General features: G+C 37.7%; 1 protein-coding gene across 4 annotated transcripts in view; it reads left to right on the plus strand.

The window, feature by feature from the left end:
* Nucleotides 1-18,516, plus strand: part of Cacna2d1 (calcium voltage-gated channel auxiliary subunit alpha2delta 1) — a 426,913-nt gene that overhangs the window by 387,362 nt on the left and 21,035 nt on the right. For 2 of the 4 annotated variants that reach the window (XM_021190608.2, XM_021190609.2), the window contains exons 22-27: nt 6,265-6,341; nt 7,548-7,568; nt 8,246-8,306; nt 13,515-13,612; nt 16,582-16,669; nt 17,821-17,883. In XM_021190608.2, coding sequence (XP_021046267.1) covers nt 6,265-6,341; nt 7,548-7,568; nt 8,246-8,306; nt 13,515-13,612; nt 16,582-16,669; nt 17,821-17,883 — 408 coding nt within the window. The remainder of the gene's footprint in view (nt 1-6,264; nt 6,342-7,547; nt 7,569-8,245; nt 8,307-13,514; nt 13,613-16,581; nt 16,670-17,820; nt 17,884-18,516) is intronic. The other 2 variants (XM_021190611.2, XM_021190612.2) reach the window with 1 other exon arrangement.

Raw genomic sequence — 18,516 nt, forward strand, 5'->3', positions numbered from 1 at the left:
ACCAAGCTGTCCTAGAACTCAGAGATCTGCCTGCTTCTGCCTGCTGCATGCTGGGATTAAAGATGTGTTCCACCGTGCCCAGCTACTTTATTGCATTGCTCTAAATCTTCTCAGAGTTTCCAGCTTACTCTTTTGTCCTGAATCCCACATCTTTGTAATTTTAAAATGTTTCTTCTTGTTACTCATTATCTTCTTGGAAATTCTCATTTTGAATTTCATGTCATGAAACCACACCTTCCATCCAAACTTACCTTCGTGATATGAGGCTCCCCTCATTCTTCCTCATTTTCACCCTCCTACATTCACAGAGATCCATATTCTGTCGCTATTTATGACATATCTATTTGTAAAGTAAAACAAGATGAATTTGCTAAAATACAAATATACTAAGAACAGCAGGTCAATAATTTATCATTATATTCCACACACCTAGTTTCTCAAATTCTTTTCATGTCTTCTAAAAGCTTTTTCATGAGCTATCTTATTTTATTCATGTGCTAATAACAGGCAATTGGCAGATGGCAAGGTCTTTAACCCACACTTAGAAAGCACTGAGAAAGATGACTTTTCATTTCTCCGTTGCCTCTTTTCTAACGAGCCCATCATCTCCTAAGTAGTCACTGACTTCAAAGTCATCTGTAGCTTGGACATCTTATCTACCACAGCTTTATTTCCTTCAAATCACTTCCAATACCACACTCCACCTAACCCTGGAAGATTTTAAGAGGGCCTGTAGATCTTGACAACAGAACAAATTTGGGATGCTTACATGTCTTTTGATGACTTATTTTTCTCTTCAGACCCATAAATTCTCTATGTACTTTCTCTTGGTGGTTTATTTTCTTCCATTTTTGTGGTCAGGGAAAACTCTCACCACAGTACACAACGGCTTAAAGGTATACCTCTATGCTTTCTCTTGAGTTCAGAAAAAGGCCACACTTGATTTTAGTTGTTAATATGACTCCACTCAAACACCATAACTGGCAGCTCATTCAATATAATGGACAACATCTAGCGAGGCATTGGCTCCCTACCCCTTCTATTCTCCATCATCACTAGCTTTCTCAATTGACTGTTCATATGCTTAACAGAAGACTCTCTGGTTGAGCCTACCCTCTCAGCACAGACAGTAGCACACTCTGCATCAAGGCCTTTGATTTGAATTAAGGTTACTTTCCAATACTAAGCCTCCTGTTCATCTAGTTTATGCCTCTCCTTATTCTTCAGAAAGAAATTTCTAAGATATTTAATTAAAATACTGTGTTACCACCCATTAGATCACCTTATACTGGTTTCCATTTATACAGAAACATATATACATAAAGCTTCTAGAGAGATGTTTAACTATGTTGATGACTGTTTCCTTGGGTTCTAAGAGGGCAGAGGTAGATGCTATTCATTTACCTCTGAATTCCATGCTCATAACACAGTGGCACATGGTAGGTACTTTCTAAAGAAGTACAAAATTGAAGAGTCTCAATTTGAAGATACATTTTCACTTGAACAAACTTTCAATGTTTCAATGTTCATAAAATGATAACTCAAAATTTCTGTCAAAATATTCTCCTGTGGACATTGGCTATGCATTTATTTCCAATTAATATGAATCATAATTAATTGGTTTGCCAGACTCAGCTATATCTTTTTTTTTTTTGTCTTGCTGTCTTTCTTTTGTAAGTCCTCAGTTTAAAAACTTCATACACACAATCTCTCAGGGAAGCCTTGGAGTGCCAGAGATGTCTGAAAGCTACAATGTTGCTGTCATGGGAAACTGTTTCCTTTTGTTCTTGGGGTGACATGTAGAATGTAGAAGAAAACACAATGTTAATGTTTTGAAATATTAGGTTCCAGTCCTTCTCCAATTTTTCTTAGTTTTAGAGTACTCTTAGTTATTATTATACTTAATTCTAGATTAGATTATACTTAGTTATAATTCCTCTTAATTATTTTACTCTCTTCCATCAACCAATTAGATTGTAAATCTAACATTTACAGTTAATATTTTCCTTGTTTCTTTGTATTATTTCCATATTTCAGTGGTTTTTATTAGATATTTTCTTTATTTACATTTCAAATGTTATCCCCTTACCTAGTTTCCCCTCCAAAAACCTCTTACCTGCCCCTCCACTCACCAACCCACCCACTCTCACTTCAGTTTTTTTATAAACTTTTAAAAGCCAATGAATGTACAGGACATTGGAAGCTCTGTCTTAAGTAATGACTTCGTTATTTTAAAAAGTACATGTTGTACTGTGTGGCAATACGGTTTCTGCCTTTGGTGCTCATATAACCAAAGTGTAGAAGCACAATCTTTTCACCAGGACAATGACTTAGCAAAGTTAGTTACTTTTACTTCAGTGTCAAGGCTACCTTTGTAGTTCTCTATATTTGGAGGTCTTGTTTGTTTTTAGTTCCTCATGGATGTTTGAATTACAGCTGTGCCCCTCAACTCCTCCCAGACCCATATTCTGCTTCCCTAACCATCCAGTATGTTCTTGGATGTGTTATCTTCTATAGTAGTATAATCCTACTATGGGATACACTCCTAGAAAACTTAACCTTCCTTTTCCAACAGCAATCATTCTATAAAAAACTCTAAACTAGGCCTAGGGTTTTGCACACATCTCCCTTCATCATTCTGGGGATTTGTCTGGCTTATGCTTCCACAGGTCTTGTGCATTTTATGGAACTTCTATAATTTCCTATGTGTAGCGGAACCTAGAAAACAGTTTTCTTGTAGTCATCCACCAGGCCTGGCTCTTACTGCTCCCTCTTTTACTGAGCCTTAAGATGTATTATAGATATCCCATTTAAGGCTGAGAATCCTGAAATCTCATATTCTCTACATCTCAGTCACTTGTGGGGCTCTGTGATAATCACCATCTCATGCAAATAGAGGCTTCTCTGAGTAAGGTTAAGAGATGTATTAATTTGTAGGTATAATGATAAGTCACCAGTAGTTGGTTTAATGTTTTGTATATTTAACAAAATAGTAGCAGTAAACTCTCCTCCTGGGGCCTATGATCCATCTATTCATTGGTTCTTGGCCCAAAAATGGTGCAAGGTATGGATTTCATCTGAAGTTGGTCTAATACCTGAACAGAAAGTGGTTGATTACCTCCAGGTTGTTCATGCCACCATTACATACATGGGCCTATCTTGCCAGACAATCCTGCAGCTTATAATGTTCCTAGGAGTTGGGGATTGTTTCACAAGTGGCCTCTTCACTCAGACTTTCCTTACCACATCCATGAGCAAGGCACAGTGGGAGTAGTGTTCTTGAGTGGCGTGTCACTCTTTGCTCGCACATATTCCATGAGGACTATTGAGAATACAGTTGATGCTACCCATTTCTTTCTCTTTCTTTATTAATCATTTTATTCATTTATATTTCAAATGATCTCCCCCTTCCCAGTTACCCCTCCATAAACCTCCCATCCTATCTCCCTCTCCCCCTTCTCTTTGCCTCCATGAGGGTGCTCCTCCACCCACTCACCCACTCCCACCCCACCACTCCAGCATCCTCTACACTGGGGCATCAAGCCTCCACAGGACCAAGGGACTCCCCTCCCATTGATGTCAGATAAGGTCATCCTCTGATACATATGTATCGGGAGCCATGGATCCCTCCATGTATACTCTTTGGTTGGTGATCTAGTTCCTGGAAGCTCTGGGTGTCACCCATTTCTAACACAGCCTGTCTACTCTTTCATTTTGCTGCTTCTGCAACACACTGTGCTCTGAAGGAGCCATGGTATCCTTAGTTTGCATGCTTTCCTCACTTCGCCCTGTCCCAGTCTCCAATGTTGGCCTCAAGTACATTCATGCCCTAATGTCTAGGCAGATAAATTCACAAATGACAAATAAGTATCATGTTCTACCTAAAGATGTATGATTTGATTAAATGAATAGCATACCAATTTTAGTACAGGTGGTTTCTGTTTTCCTAAACATAGGTGACACATTTTTAAATATAAAAAATTACTTATTTTACTGGAATACACTGTTACCTAAAGAGACATACTTTGATGGGGATAAACAATTTGAGTTGAAAACTGTATTATAGTCCATTTAATCTGTTTTACTGTGTTTATGTGAACCACCAAACTATTGCTTAGGCTCCATCATCCATCCCATGTCACTTGCTTTATTAAACTCTAATCTCTGAGAGAAAATCAAGAAGTCTTATTGGATTGGGTTCATATTATGAGCTCAAGCAATCTTTGCATTTGACAGCATCATTGCCTTGGAATGTTGTGTAAAGATCTTATCTGCAGTATGTGGAAGAAACAACCATTGGATTGACTTGGAAATAGATATAACTATTTTTCTACAGAATGATTTGTGACTATGAGTAACACTGTCAGTCTTACAGGCCAATACATCATGAATTTAATGTGCCAATTTTAAAGCTTCCACTGGGATCCCCATGGGTTGCTACAGCACTTTTAGTGGTGCATAACATGAAACTGAAGCTTATAGGGAGACACTGTAGCCTCCGTACGACATGGTGTTATCAGGTTTAATTAGAAGTTCCTGACGATGATAAATGCTGATGGAGCAATAAAAATGTCCTAATTCCCCTTGAGAGAAATTTGTAGTAGGCAGTTTTTAAATACTCAGTAAATGGCAAGTGAATCATGAAAGGTCATCTTGCTTTCAGAATAGTTGCATTGCTTATTTTAATTTTAGTCTCTGCCTCCCCTTGAATTTACCTATAAAATAAATGCAGAAATTTTCATTAAATCTACATAACATTTTAGTTCTCTGACCTTTTCCCTTAAGCAAAATCTATGAATTACTTAATGGTGTTAAAAAGCTTTGTGAATTGAGGGTAGCAAGCATATACTCATTTTTGGTGTCTTTATTGCAAAATTAAAATTTTGAAAGTAAACCCTAATATATGAACATGTATACAGGGAAATTTTAACATTTATATTCATAAGATAAGTCTGAAATTTTCTATTTTGTTGCATTATATATTGTCTAAAAGTAACCTGTATTCACATTATAGTTTGGAATTTTCTTCCCATTGCTGTATATACAGAGGCCTTGGATTACTTAAAGATCTACAAGTGCCTAACAATATTCAAATTCCTAGAAAGGAACATATTTTCTGGCCTTTCACTGATATTTGGTGTAATGTTAAAAGCATGGTAACCAAGAATTACTTTTTATGCATAGTTTTATTGGGCATCTTAGAAATACGTGCATTTCTTGCATCCATTTACATTCATGGCATATCAAATGTGGACAAATATCATTTCTATGTCTTACTATACATACTAGCAAAATGAGGAAGAGAAATTACTTCTGACAACTGCCTAATCTGAATTAGAAGCTCTAATAAAGTCATGAGAGGTTCTATGAATTAGAAACTCTAAGAGTGTAAGCGTACCCACCGACTGCTTCTCGGTAGCAAACATTCAACCAACGTGAGTGACAGGCTTGCTTAACACTCTTTGTGACGGAAACATTTTGAAGTTGAGCTAAGATTCCAGGGGAACTGTCTTTTGTTTAGGACATCTACCATGAGACTAGGTAAGCTTCGAGACTCAAATCTAGTAAACTCACATCATACCCCTGTACACAACAATATACTAATCTTGTGGCGTGTTCTTATTGAGTCAATTGTACAGTGAATTGTCCCAGTGAGGATGAAGCAAGCAAACAGTCTATCATACAGGGTCAGAGTTTGACCTCATGCAATCTCTGGGGGTCTTGCCGTAGGACCAGAGCTTTAAAACAATAGGTATTGAATTCCTCCAAAGAGTGTATTTCTGTGCATTGTCTAGTAGTGGCAATGGTAACTCTGTAATTTTTAATTATGGTTGATTTAAAGCATTTAACATTATGTATAATAAAGAGAGCATATCCAACTGGTTTGATATTTTCTTTGTTTAAGTTTAAACCTTATATTTTTTCTTTTTTGCCCAAATCTGGAACATGTAATGAGAGTGTCTGGAAAGGTACAAGGGATCCAAGGCATTCCTCTTCAGCTACCTCATTGGCTGCATTAGGTAGCCTATTACCTCCTTGCCTCTTAATTCCCTGTCCTATAGAGAGCTGGATGACACTGTTTAGCAAGGTGGAAATTAAGAATTCTATTGGCTGAATGCATTCACTGGTCAGAGTCACATGCCCTCTCCTTCACATGAGGAAAGTCTTTGGATTTTCCTGTGAACTTGATGTCTCTCTTTTTTTTTTTAAGTTATGTTTCATTTTTGTGTGTTTGTGTTTATGCTTCTCTTGTTTCTATTGCAGTTTGGCCTTGGTATTGCCAACCTACAGTTTTTACTATATAAAAGCCAAACTAGAAGAGACAATAACTCAGGCCAGATGTAAGTACTATAAAAGCAACTTCAGGCTCTATTTCTTATCTCCTAGTCACAGATGTTTATGCCTAGACTGTGGAATACCCAAGCCTTATCCATTTTAGTAGGTATTATTATCAAATCTACAGCAATGATTCTAACCCATTCCAAACATGCAAGGAACAAGAAATATTCTACATGGATAGAATATGAGCAGGTACTCCAGTCTCACTGGCAGTCCGACCACCCTTCCCTGCCTTGCTATGTGCTCAGAGAATCATTGCAGTGCTGTCTCCTCTGTGCCTGTCGTTTTAAGGGTCTGTGAGCTGGTATGAAATGTTTCACATGCTAATCCCAACGTAGTCTCGCTCCTGGTGCTGTGCTAACAAAGCTTTTCCTTTTCTTATCTTACCTTTTTGTTTATTTACTTATTTACTTATTTTTCTTGTTTTTGCATTTGGCCAAAATAATGTTGTGCTTGGCAAGTAGCTTTCTTCTTATAATCCAAATTAAATGTTTCAGTAACTCAAATTAATTCACCTTAAATACCCTTCGGAATGTGGAGTGATTAACATCAGCACCTATTTCAAGTCACAGTTAATTTTTATTTTGTTTTGGATGGCTAGATTTAGTTAACTAAAATGACCATCATATCCTTTGTAAACCACTCAATGTGTACTAGCAACCCAAATTTTTTTCTGTTAGGATTCAGGACAGAAATACATCTATATCTTTTACTAGCTTCCGTCATTTCCCTGCCTGTTCTTTCGCTGCTCGCAGCATTGGTCGACACTTCTATATTGCAGATGATTAAAATATATATTTGCACTCTGATGTAATAGGTATGATGGTCTTTTAACAAGCGCCAGTTTTGCATGACCTAGTTCTTTCTGTGATAAAGGAGGGGATGACTAGCGAGTCTTTGCTGATTGGTAAGTGCTTCTGCTCAGAGCTGGCATCTTTGGTACCACACCCGCATCAACCACTCTGCCAAAACAGACCCTTGAAATAACCACAGAACAGAGAGGGGAAAAATAATAAAGTTGGCAGGGCATACCTTTCAGTCTTCAAAAATATGTGTTTTTTTCCAAACTACAGCTATACATGAATGGACCTTTGATCTATGCACAATATTTTTATTCACAGTCATTGAATAAAATATTGTTTGTGACCCCCTTTACTTTACCCTCTTTTTTTTTGTTTCCCTGCTTTCTCTTTCTGATGGATTTACAGCAAAAAAGGGAAAAATGAAGGGCAAGTATTTCCTTGTTGCTCAATTTCTTTCTGTTTAGTACACAGCATTTTCACTAATATTTTCATTCCTATTGGATACTATCCTCTGTGCTTCACAGTGGCTAGAATTTCCTCCACGACCTCCTGAAAGTTCACAGCAGAACAGGGCAGATGTGCCTGTGTTTGTTCATGCAACCTGTCACACTCAAGTTTGTTTTAATTTTTTTAGACTTGATATCATGTTTCTTTTTACATCTTTCCACCTACTAATTCACACCTAACATAAGATTCTTATGACTTAACTAAATGCATGAATGAATTCATTCCAAAAATTTTATCATAGTGTTGATAAAATTCTGCACTGATATTAAAAAAAAACAATTGCTATAATATATGCAATAAAACTTTAGGACTTTGGATATTTAAATGTATTAGAATTAGTAAATGGAAAAGTTTAAGTAGAATTTTATGTTGAATTACTACTGTAATTGTTTAGTGACATTTACCCCATATTATGATTTTATTATGTTTGAAAGCATTGAGAATCTTGTCCGTTGATTTGTTTCAACTTGGGGATTTAAGTAGTCTATTTAAATTTTTCTGACTAGGTGCTCTTTATTAATGATTTTATGTTGTCATAGACCATTGAAGCATATGCTCTACATTGTTTATCTAATCTTATATCATTACATTTTCAGATTCAGAAACCCTGAAGCCAGACAATTTTGAAGAATCTGGCTATACTTTCATAGCACCAAGGTTGGTTATGTTGTTTGAGTTCCTTTGTAATAACTCACACTTAAATATGGAATGTTTTAAGCTCATAATGTCATAATGATATTTTTATATACTTGACAAAGACTTTTTTAGAAGGTAGATTTTTCTTGGAGAACAATTTTTTGTTGTATTTATGTATTGAAAACTTAGCAGTATGCATACAACAGGTAACCTAGTTTGGTAGTAAGTTTTTGAGTTTTGCCTTTTTAAGGTTGATAATACAAACCATTGGTTTTGAACCCAAGGCCTTATCTCCCCCAGATGGTTGTATCTGTCACTGTGATTCATCCTGATTGCTTCTAACAGCTTAACCAGAGCACTTTTGTCTTCTGAGTTCACCTATGTGAGGCAACGGTATTGTGTCTCTTGTTGTGGACGAGCTATCCCAGCCTGGCCTTCTTCCCCTTGATGATGCAGTAGAGGACTCTATCTTGCAACACAGAAGTCAGAAAAACCACAAGCTTTATGGGGTCTACATAATATGCAACCATTGCCATCTGAACTTGTTCTACTCAAAGTAGTGACAGTTTTGATTACAGATCTAAGCAAAGATGGTATCTTAGTAGAGACATTCCTTTTGCCAGCAGCTTTCTTCTCAGTGTAGATCTACTGCCTTTCTCTTTTTGTGTCTCACCTGCACAACATTACTTAAGGGCAACCTTAAGCATCTAGGCAGTTGATGGTCCAGAGCCTTGGTAAACTGGTTAATTTCAGGAGATACTTGGAACAGGAGCAACACTCTGTTGTATTGAGGCCATGGACAAAGTGGGTTAGATCTCTTTGGAGTTGATGTTCTGTCCAATGACAAAGTTCTTAGTCCTTTTCTCAAAACAGAGGATTCACCACCATTTGTTTTCTTGCATCTTTTTGACAGTAGGTGTCAAAAGTCATGTTTTTCATCTTGTTTTGTTTTCATTTTGGTGCCTCATGCAGCTGGAAGGGAGGAAAAATGCATTGCCTCATGGTGTGTGTGTGTGTGTGTGTGTGTGTGTGTGTGTGTGTGTGTGTGTGTTATGTAATAACATTGTGTCACTATAATATGTGTGCCACTAATCTGTGTATGTGGGTATATAAGCATGTGTATCCATGGAAACCAGAGATCTTTCACTATTGCTTCCTACCTTGTTCCTGGAGACAGGGCTCTCTTTGAATCTGAAGCCTGAGTTCTCTGCTAGCCTAGACAAAGAAGCTCCTAGAATCTTCCTGTCTTCCCCTCCCAAGTCCTGAGATTCCACGTATGCTTAGTGATGCCCAGCCTTATCCAATAATTTTCACTTGAACGTATCTTATTAATCTATTTAATTTGCTTTTAATCTAGGCTAAAATATCTAAAAGATGATTCCACTATTATTTTTTCTGTTGCCCACTTGCAGAAATTTTTCACAATACCTAAAAAGGGTTCCTAAAGTTATTCAAAGTTAATCCTTTATTTCTACAAATGAAAACGGCTACATTCTGCCACTATTTGAAAATTGGTAGTATTTGCAACATTTTGGAAAAATCGCAGTTAAGGAAGCTGATCCTCAACTTTGGGAGAGAGTTTGTCCTTTATGTGTGCTGTGGGCAGAGTTGCTCATCTCCTCCGTCCTCTTTGCCATCCCTCTCCTGATGTTCCACGGTTCTAATTTCCTCAGCCCTATCCAGCTGCAGATGTAAGATTCTCCCATGAGCCTCAGTCCTAGCTCTCACAGTGAAGGTGCTGAGAACTGTACTTAGGCTCTTGTCTAATGTGAGTCCATCGTTACGCCACAAGTCATGCATCAATTCCTCACCTACAAGGTGGGGTGATGTCTCCCAAATCTAACACGACTGCCCTAACTGCTAGAAACAACAGGCACAAGTGGCTTGTTGACATTGCAGGAGACAATTGAACAGATCTCTTGCCAGTCTTTGTCCACCCTCGTATTTCCACATAAGACATTCATGTGTCAGGAAAGCCTAACAGGAATATTTCTTCAATGTGCTTCCAATTCGGAGTCTTGTAAATATTTGTCCCACTTGGAAAGCTCTACTTGTGTTGCTTTTATGGAGAAAATATAATTTTTCCAGTGTACAATCTTGAGACATGGTAGTTGTCCTGGCCTGCTCCCTTCTGCTGATGTCTAACTGATCCTTGAGCCTTGCCAGTTCAATCTTAGGATCTATGTATATTTCTATCACTCTAGCTATTCTGCCCTAGTGCAAGCCAAGGCCTTTTGTTCATAGAGCAGCATCTGAATGGATCTTACATTTCCTGCATTTGCTCCTGCTTTCCAATCCTGTGACTAGAAAGAGTTTTTTTAAGCTGTAATGGTATCTTTCTGAACTGCTAATTACTAACCAGTGGGTCTGCATTGTTATGGTGATTATCTGGGCTATATTCCATGACTTTCAAGTGCTCTGTCACCAGGGTTCAGAGTTCTCTTGTGGTTCCCTTTACTATAAACTAGGAGCTTGCAGACTGGCTGCCTGTTTATTAAAGTGCAGAAAGTCACATTTTCTTATGTACTGTTTCTGGCAGCTACACTATCATTCTAATTTGATTACTGCTGCTGTCCTAAAAAAACTCTGACCAAAGGGGACTTGGGAAAAGAAAGGATTTATTTAGATTACAACTACAAGTTATGGTCTATTGTAGTGGGGAGAATGGGTGGACATTTAAGCTGGAACTTGAAACAGAAATTGTGGAAGAACACTGCCTTTTGACCAGCTCACAGGTACTTGCTTATCTACCTTTTTCATACAGGATAAGATCACTTGCAAAGGGAATGGTCCCACCCACAGTGGGATGAACCTTCCTGCATCAGTTAACAGTCAAAACATAAATCTACCGATTTGCCCACTGGCCAAGCGGACATCTGCAAAGTCCATTAACTGAGATTTCCTCATTCAATTCACTCTAGTCTGTGTCAAGCTGACCATTGCAAGACAGAGGCTAAGGACAACTAGAGCAGTAGATTTAATTGGCCTAGTCCTAGCACAAACATCAAAGTCCACAAAGCCTTAATCACTGGTTGTATTGTCTTATTTTAAAAGGTTTCCCCATGCCTGTTTTAAATTCCAAATGTATTTAGTCTATTTCTAAAAGCACTGGGCTTTTTTGTTGTTGTTGTTTTTCATTGCCTGCTTTCTCCTACCTACTCTCTTTTGCATGTTTTACTGTGTATACACATATCCCAAACTCCTAAACCCCAGCGTCAGCTTGGGAAGTTCCAACCAGCAGTCTGTTCTGTGTCCTACTGATTCTTTCATGGAGTCCTTTGTTTCCCTTACCAAAGATTCAGGCACTTTTAATTTATTCAGTTTTCTTCAGTTACTATGTGTCCACTCGAATTACTATTTGGCATTCGGTATCGAATCCCTTGTTCTGAGCAAATGCTCAGTAAGCAGGGTATCTAAGACTATATGAGTTTTACTTTTAAAACCATATGGTTATCAATAATAACTGTGATTATGCATACATACATGCTTACCTGTGTCAGTATATATATATGAGTGTATATGCATACATGCAGAGATCCAAGATCAGCCTTGGAGAATGTTGTTGCTTGAAAAATCATTTTTCAAGACAGAGACTCACATTATCCCATTGGTTTAGAGCCCAGCCAATCAGGCCAGGCTTCCTGGACAGAAAGCTCAAAGGATCCACCTGTCTCATCTTCATGTCATCAAGCCGGGAATTATTATGTGGGTTCTGGAAAGCAGGATCTTCATGCTTTACTTACGATGAATGACTGCACGAGTTACTTAAAATTCTAATGTGTTTCCTGTCGCTATGCTAAAGCACCATATCCAGAAGCAAGGGCCTAACTGTGCTTATACTTTCACATCATAATCCATCTCTGAGAGAAGTCAGAACAAGAGTTCACGGAGGACCCTAAAGGCAGAGACTGATGCAGAGGCCATGGAGGAGGGCTACTTACTAGCTTGCTTTCTGTGACTTGCTCCATTTCTTTCCTTACATAACCCAGAACCACCTCTCCAGGAGTGGCACTGCCCACGGTGGACTGGCCCCTTCCATATTAATCTTTACTAAAGAGAATGCACATCAGACATGCCCACAGACCATCTAATAGAGGAATTGCCTCAGGTGAAGTTTCCTCTTTCCAGGTGACTTTAGTTAGTGTCAAGTTGGCAAAAATTACTTAGCATAATTGACCCGTTACCTTGAAACAAATGCATGATTATTAAACCATAACATCCCCTTTATTATTTATCCCTAAGATCTCATATTAACATAACAATATAAAACATAGTGTAATTTTAAAAGATACACTGCCTTTATGGTTTTTGGTAGAAGATCTCTGTGAAACTTCAAAGTCTCTTAACTGTGGACTCCTGTAAATTCAAAACCCATCTAAGAGAGATAATTCAGAAAACAATTACAGCTAAAGAGAAATCAACACCTAGGAGTGTAAAAATTAAATGTTGTAGCTCAGTGTTCATCATCCAAGACTCATTTAAGATAGTCTGGGCTTCAAAGGTCTTAGGTACACCCTATAGCTCCTCTGGCTCTGCCACCCACAGCACACACAGCATATCTAGTAGCCTCAGGCCAACTCCACTTCACACTGTCCTTTGCACTCATCCTACGGTCATGACATCTCTACTGTACTATAGTTCCTACTGTAACTATGGCTAGGCTCAACTACATAGCAAATCCCAGGGCTACATAGAAAGACTGTCTCAAACACACCACAAAATAAAACAAACAAGCCGGCACCGCTCTCTTTTCTAACAGCCTATTCTGGGGACACATTTTTCTTAATGCCCCCTCAAAGTAAGTCAAGCATTTAAGATATTTGTAAACATGTAAAACATTCTCGTGCTGTTTTGATATTAAAATTCAGATTGCTACACAAAAGTATGTTGATATGTATTCAGCTTATTAATTTTATAATGAATAATCATTTTAAGTGTGTTAATTATTGAATGAAATTTATAAAAAGCCGCATTTGCCATGATATTTTAGTAAGCACATCTGTACTAAGCACCCACTCTCCAAAGGCTGGGCAGTGAATATATACTGTTCATAGACTCAGCATTTACTAACAGTGAACTGTTATATTTTAGATATAAGAAAATGGGGATAATAAAGTCAATCATTTGCAAACCCACACATCCAATAAATGATGTTTCAGCAAACTATAAAGTTGTTAGGTTTTGATTTTAATAACTTAAATATTCAAATCTTGTTTGTTTTTTTTTCAGGGAATACTGTAATGATCTTAAACCTTCAGATAATAACACTGAATTTCTTTTGAATTTCAACGAATTTATTGATCGGAAAACTCCAAACAACCCTTCCTGTAAGTATATATGTATTTATAGTACTTGACTTGGTGGGCTTGTCTCTAAAATAGTCACTTTGCTACATCGGATCAAGTCTTGGAGTAATCATATCATCTTACTAGTGGGCTGTTGTTTTGTTTTGTTTGTTTTTTAACTGCATGAATTTTGAATGGTAATATGCAACAATTGGTCCTTAACTTTGTATATGAAGGCATCATCACACTAAAAGGAGTTAGATGGTGCGCTTGTCCCACTCCTTTCACACTTAGAAAATTTGGTTTTGAAAACTGGAGAGGTTCGTTACAGTGAATGCACTTGACATGTAGAGGAAAACAGGGTATGTTCTTTGAATGTGTTATGTCTTCAAATTTATGTTTTCTTACGGATAGAATATAAACAGAAATCACCTTTTAGTTTTCTTTCTTTATGCCTTAGTTTGATGACAAGCAACTTTNTCTAAAAAAAAAAAAAAAAAAAATACTTCTGTAGTTGCATCCCCCATGAAATAAAACTGGTAGATGACAATTTTAAAAATTGATTTTAATTATCATAATTGTCTCTTCAATGAATTTAATATATAACAATATTTCCTGAAGATTTTGCTCAGAAACCTAGGTTATGGGTTATTAAACATTTGAGAATAAAAAAAATTTTCATCCTAAAAATTGCTCCTATTAATTCAACATTTAGATATAATTCAAGTGATAATTAAGGAAAAGCAAATGCATATCACAATTTACCCCAGTAAATAGAATTTGAAAAAATGAAGAAATAGATGAGACATACACTTCCTCCTTTTTTTCTTTTTTTCCCTTTTTAAAAAGCAATTACTTCTATTAGAAAAGGCTAAACAAAGTACTTCTATCAGTTATCAAAGCCAGAAAGCCACCTTTCTTTTTCTTTTAAAATTTTAATTGGTTATTTTATTTATTTGCATTTCAAATGTTATCCCCATTTCCCGTTTTCCCCTCCGCAAACACTCTATCCCATCCCCCCTCGCCCCTGCTTCTATGAGGGTGCTCACCTACACACCAACTCCCACCTCACTGCCCTAGCATTCTCCTATGCTCGGGCATTGAACCTTTACAGGGCCAAGGGCCTCTCCTCCCACTGATGCCAGACAAGGCCATCCTCTGCTACATATGCAGCTGGAAGCCATGGATCCCTCCACGTGTACTCTTTGGTTGGTGGTTTAGTCCCTGGGAGCTCTGGGCGATCTGCTTGGTTGATATGTTTTCAACTCCTTCAGTCCTCCTCCTAATTCCTCCATTGGGGTCCCTATGCTCAGTTAGATGGTTGGCTGCAGTCGTCCATGCCTGTATTGGTCAGGCTGCGGCAGAGCCTCTCAGTAGACAGCTGTATCAGGCTCCTGTAGCAAGTACTTCTTGGCATCAGCGGTAATGTCTGGGTTTGGTGTCTGCATATGGGATGGACTGTCATTCCAATTCAAATTTATGTTGGAAAACTAGCTGAATTGTTCCATCTCACCTCTGCCCCTTATGTAAGTCCGATTGATATTAGTGAAGCTCATATATTCCTTATTTGGATCAGGTAGCTTTTATCTTGAATGTGAGAAGAAACTGCCTTTAGTTGGCTTGGAGTTTCACATCCTGAGGGCAGACAAACCCGAGGCAAAATGAGTAAGATATGCTCTGTGATCTTGGGTCCTCGTTTCCTACTCCGTCTGCGGAGAAGCATGCTCTTCAGTTATTCCAGAAATGGCAGGTGAAAGCCCGTGCTCTTGAACTGATATTACTGCACTCAAAACCCAGTTTTATGATGGTGCTGGTTGAGGGTAATTCTATCCCTTTTCCTTGCTCCAAAACACACTCAAAAATGGACATTTATAGGAGGTTTTGAGAAGTCCAGTTTATGCTCTGAAAATATTATGTTCCACTGTGGATTGTGAAAGAGATAAAGGACCTTCTCCTTATTTAAAAAAGGTAAAAGTAGACAGGGATGTTTTGGTTTTATGCTTTTACTTGATAATTTCATTTAATAATCCTATCTATATGAGAGTATAAGTATATTACAAATACATAAATACAAGTATGTACATACAAACATACATACATATGTGTGTGTGTGTAACCACATATTAAACTACATAAACAAACAAAACACAGACAATGAAAAGTCATTTCTTTGTTTCCTAAAACGTCATATAGCAGACATCTTTTTGAATTTTCATCTATTTATTTATTTTTAATTTAAGATTTTCTTCAGAGTTTCATCCATGAGCACTGTATTTACCTCCTTTCCGCCCGTTCCTTTCCTTTTTTCAATGCCTCCCACCTCCCCATCAAGTTCATAACCTCTTATTTTCAATTATTAGTGCCACATATCTATGAGTGTATAAATATTTAAGATATATGTCTTAAATATCCAAATCTGCATATATATGTATACATATGTGTATGTGTGTATATATACACAGACAGACACCTATACACATATATACAAATACAGTCACACACACAACCTCCTGTGTCCAGTTTGTGTTGTTCATATGAATATGTGCTGATGACAAGGGATTGAATATCCTATCACAGCCTTGTCCCTAGAGATGACTGATTGTCTCTTTCCCAGCAGTCACTATTTGCCAGGTGTTCTTTATCATGAGTGGGGCCATGTAAAATTTCCTCTCTCCGTGTGTCTCTGTTAGTGAGTGTCACTATGCACGTCTTGGTTAAGCAACATTATTGGTCAGTTTTCATAGGCACAGCTTCCTTATCATGTCCAGGAGTCAGATGTCTTTTGATAAACATTTTCTCTTAGTAGTGACTGACTTTTGTAATACTAATTCATTCCTGTCCCCAGTAAGTAAGACAAGATAAATGATTTAAAAATATAAAATTTATATGAAATATTCTTGAATACCTATTGAACTTGTTTTGAAAATAGTAAGTATATTTGTTTCATGATAAATTAGAATTAAAAACCTATTTGAGTTTAATTAAAGGAATCTTTTTTTTTTCTGTGTTAGGTAATACAGATTTGATTAATAGAATCTTGCTGGATGCAGGTTTCACAAATGAACTTGTCCAAAATTATTGGAGTAAGCAGAAAAATATGTAAGTATTAGTTATAATTAATAAATGTGTATTTTGCATTTCTGTTTCACATCTCCCTGGAAACTTTTGGATAATGCTTCTCATAAATTCAGTTAGTTATTTAGCTTTAGAAATGATTTCTCAGGAAATCATTTTAACAATTGTTGATAAGTTGCATTTCCAGTTGTGAATGTAACCCAGTAGTAGGTAATATTGACCATTTGTGAGTGCTATGTGTTAACATGGCTAAAGCATATTAAATAGACATGTTTGTGTATGTGTGTCTGTGGCAAACTGTGTTTCTTCCTGGCTGCTCGCTCAGCTTTCTCTCACACATGCTGTACTGCTTCCTGAGGAAGTTCCTCAAGGTGGTTCTCACTCATAACCTCTTCTCCACTCGTTTTCTCCTCAACCACTTGATGCTAGAGAGTCCTCCTTGCCACGTTTCTGCCTCTTCTTCATAGTCAAGGCCCTAAAATACCATTTTTTCAGGAATTACAGTGGCCACGTTTTGTGCATTAGTGCTTCCCAGTCCTGTTCCCAGGTCTAAGTCTATCACCCCTACAAGGCAACCCTCCCTGCCCCAGGCCTGTTTCTAAAGTGTACTTGTAGTGATGAAGATACTGATGGAGCTTGAAGTCAACGATGCTGGTCCATGTCTCGAATCCCAGCCCTTAGGAAGTGAAGCAGAGGCTGCTGCACTTGTTTAACTGCCATAGGCACGGACCAAATCCTGTCTCAGAGAGGTGGCGGAGGGGACGGTTCTCAAGCATGAACTTCAAAACCACTCGTAGGCAGACCCTTTAAGAAACTTGTAGTGGAGGCTGGACTTTGTGTTATTTTTTATCCCTTTCTCTTATCCAGTTCTCACAGGCGGACACCAGACACTTTTACTAACTTTCTCTCATACATACTATTCTCTATACACTGAGGTCCTCTCTATTCCCTAACTACTAGTCAGTTTTCACAGGGCAGCCCCATCCTTCTTTCTTCTAAAATGACTCTTAAATATGTTAACAGTGGGAGTTTAATGGGGTTTTAATTTCATAGGTTGCTAACCTCCCTTTGTGTGTGTGTGCATGTTAATAGGTAATTCTGTATTACAAGCACCTAGCTTAGCATCGAACAGCTTAGTTTTTTCAAATGTCCTTCCTTTTCTCTTCCACTTTCAGCAAAGGAGTGAAGGCACGCTTTGTGGTGACAGACGGTGGGATTACAAGAGTTTATCCCAAAGAGTAAGTTCTCATAACATCTGTAAAAATAAGTTCACCACCACAGCCTGTGCCAAGGCTCTGGGTGTTGCCATGTAAGGAAGCTACTCTATGGGAAAACCGATCTCTGTTAGCATATTAAATTGCAGCATTGTTTAAAATGTTCATATTAATAAAATACTCCATTTGTCTGAACAATAATATTATAGGATGTTTCAGTGGCAGTTGCTTGTCATCATTGTGTGTGGGGGTGGGTGTGTGTATTACAAAATGTGAGAGAGCTTGAAAGAGATGTTCCACTTTGTAGATGGAGTCCAACTGGTTAGATGAGCATAATGGTGACCTGCATCAGTGTATTGAGTGCATCCCTGCTTGCCTTGTTCATCCATGCCTCATATCTCCTGCTATCTTAGGACCACTTCCTGCAGGGGGGGGCTGAATAGGTACCAAAGCTCATTAATATTAATTAACTGAATTATCCATAGTTTCTTGACTGGGAGTCAGCTTTCTCTTATTCTTATTATGCTGATGTATTGCTTAGTAGTATCAGTTACACTCCCCATACCTGACTTCCTTAGATATACCTGAATAGGAGACATGTCTGTATTCCCACGAAAGGAATCCAGATATCATGTACCTTAAGGAATATAAATGATG

The sequence above is a fragment of the Mus pahari genome, chromosome 2, assembly GCF_900095145.1.
Source record: "Mus pahari chromosome 2, PAHARI_EIJ_v1.1, whole genome shotgun sequence".
Taxonomy (NCBI): domain Eukaryota; kingdom Metazoa; phylum Chordata; class Mammalia; order Rodentia; family Muridae; genus Mus; species Mus pahari.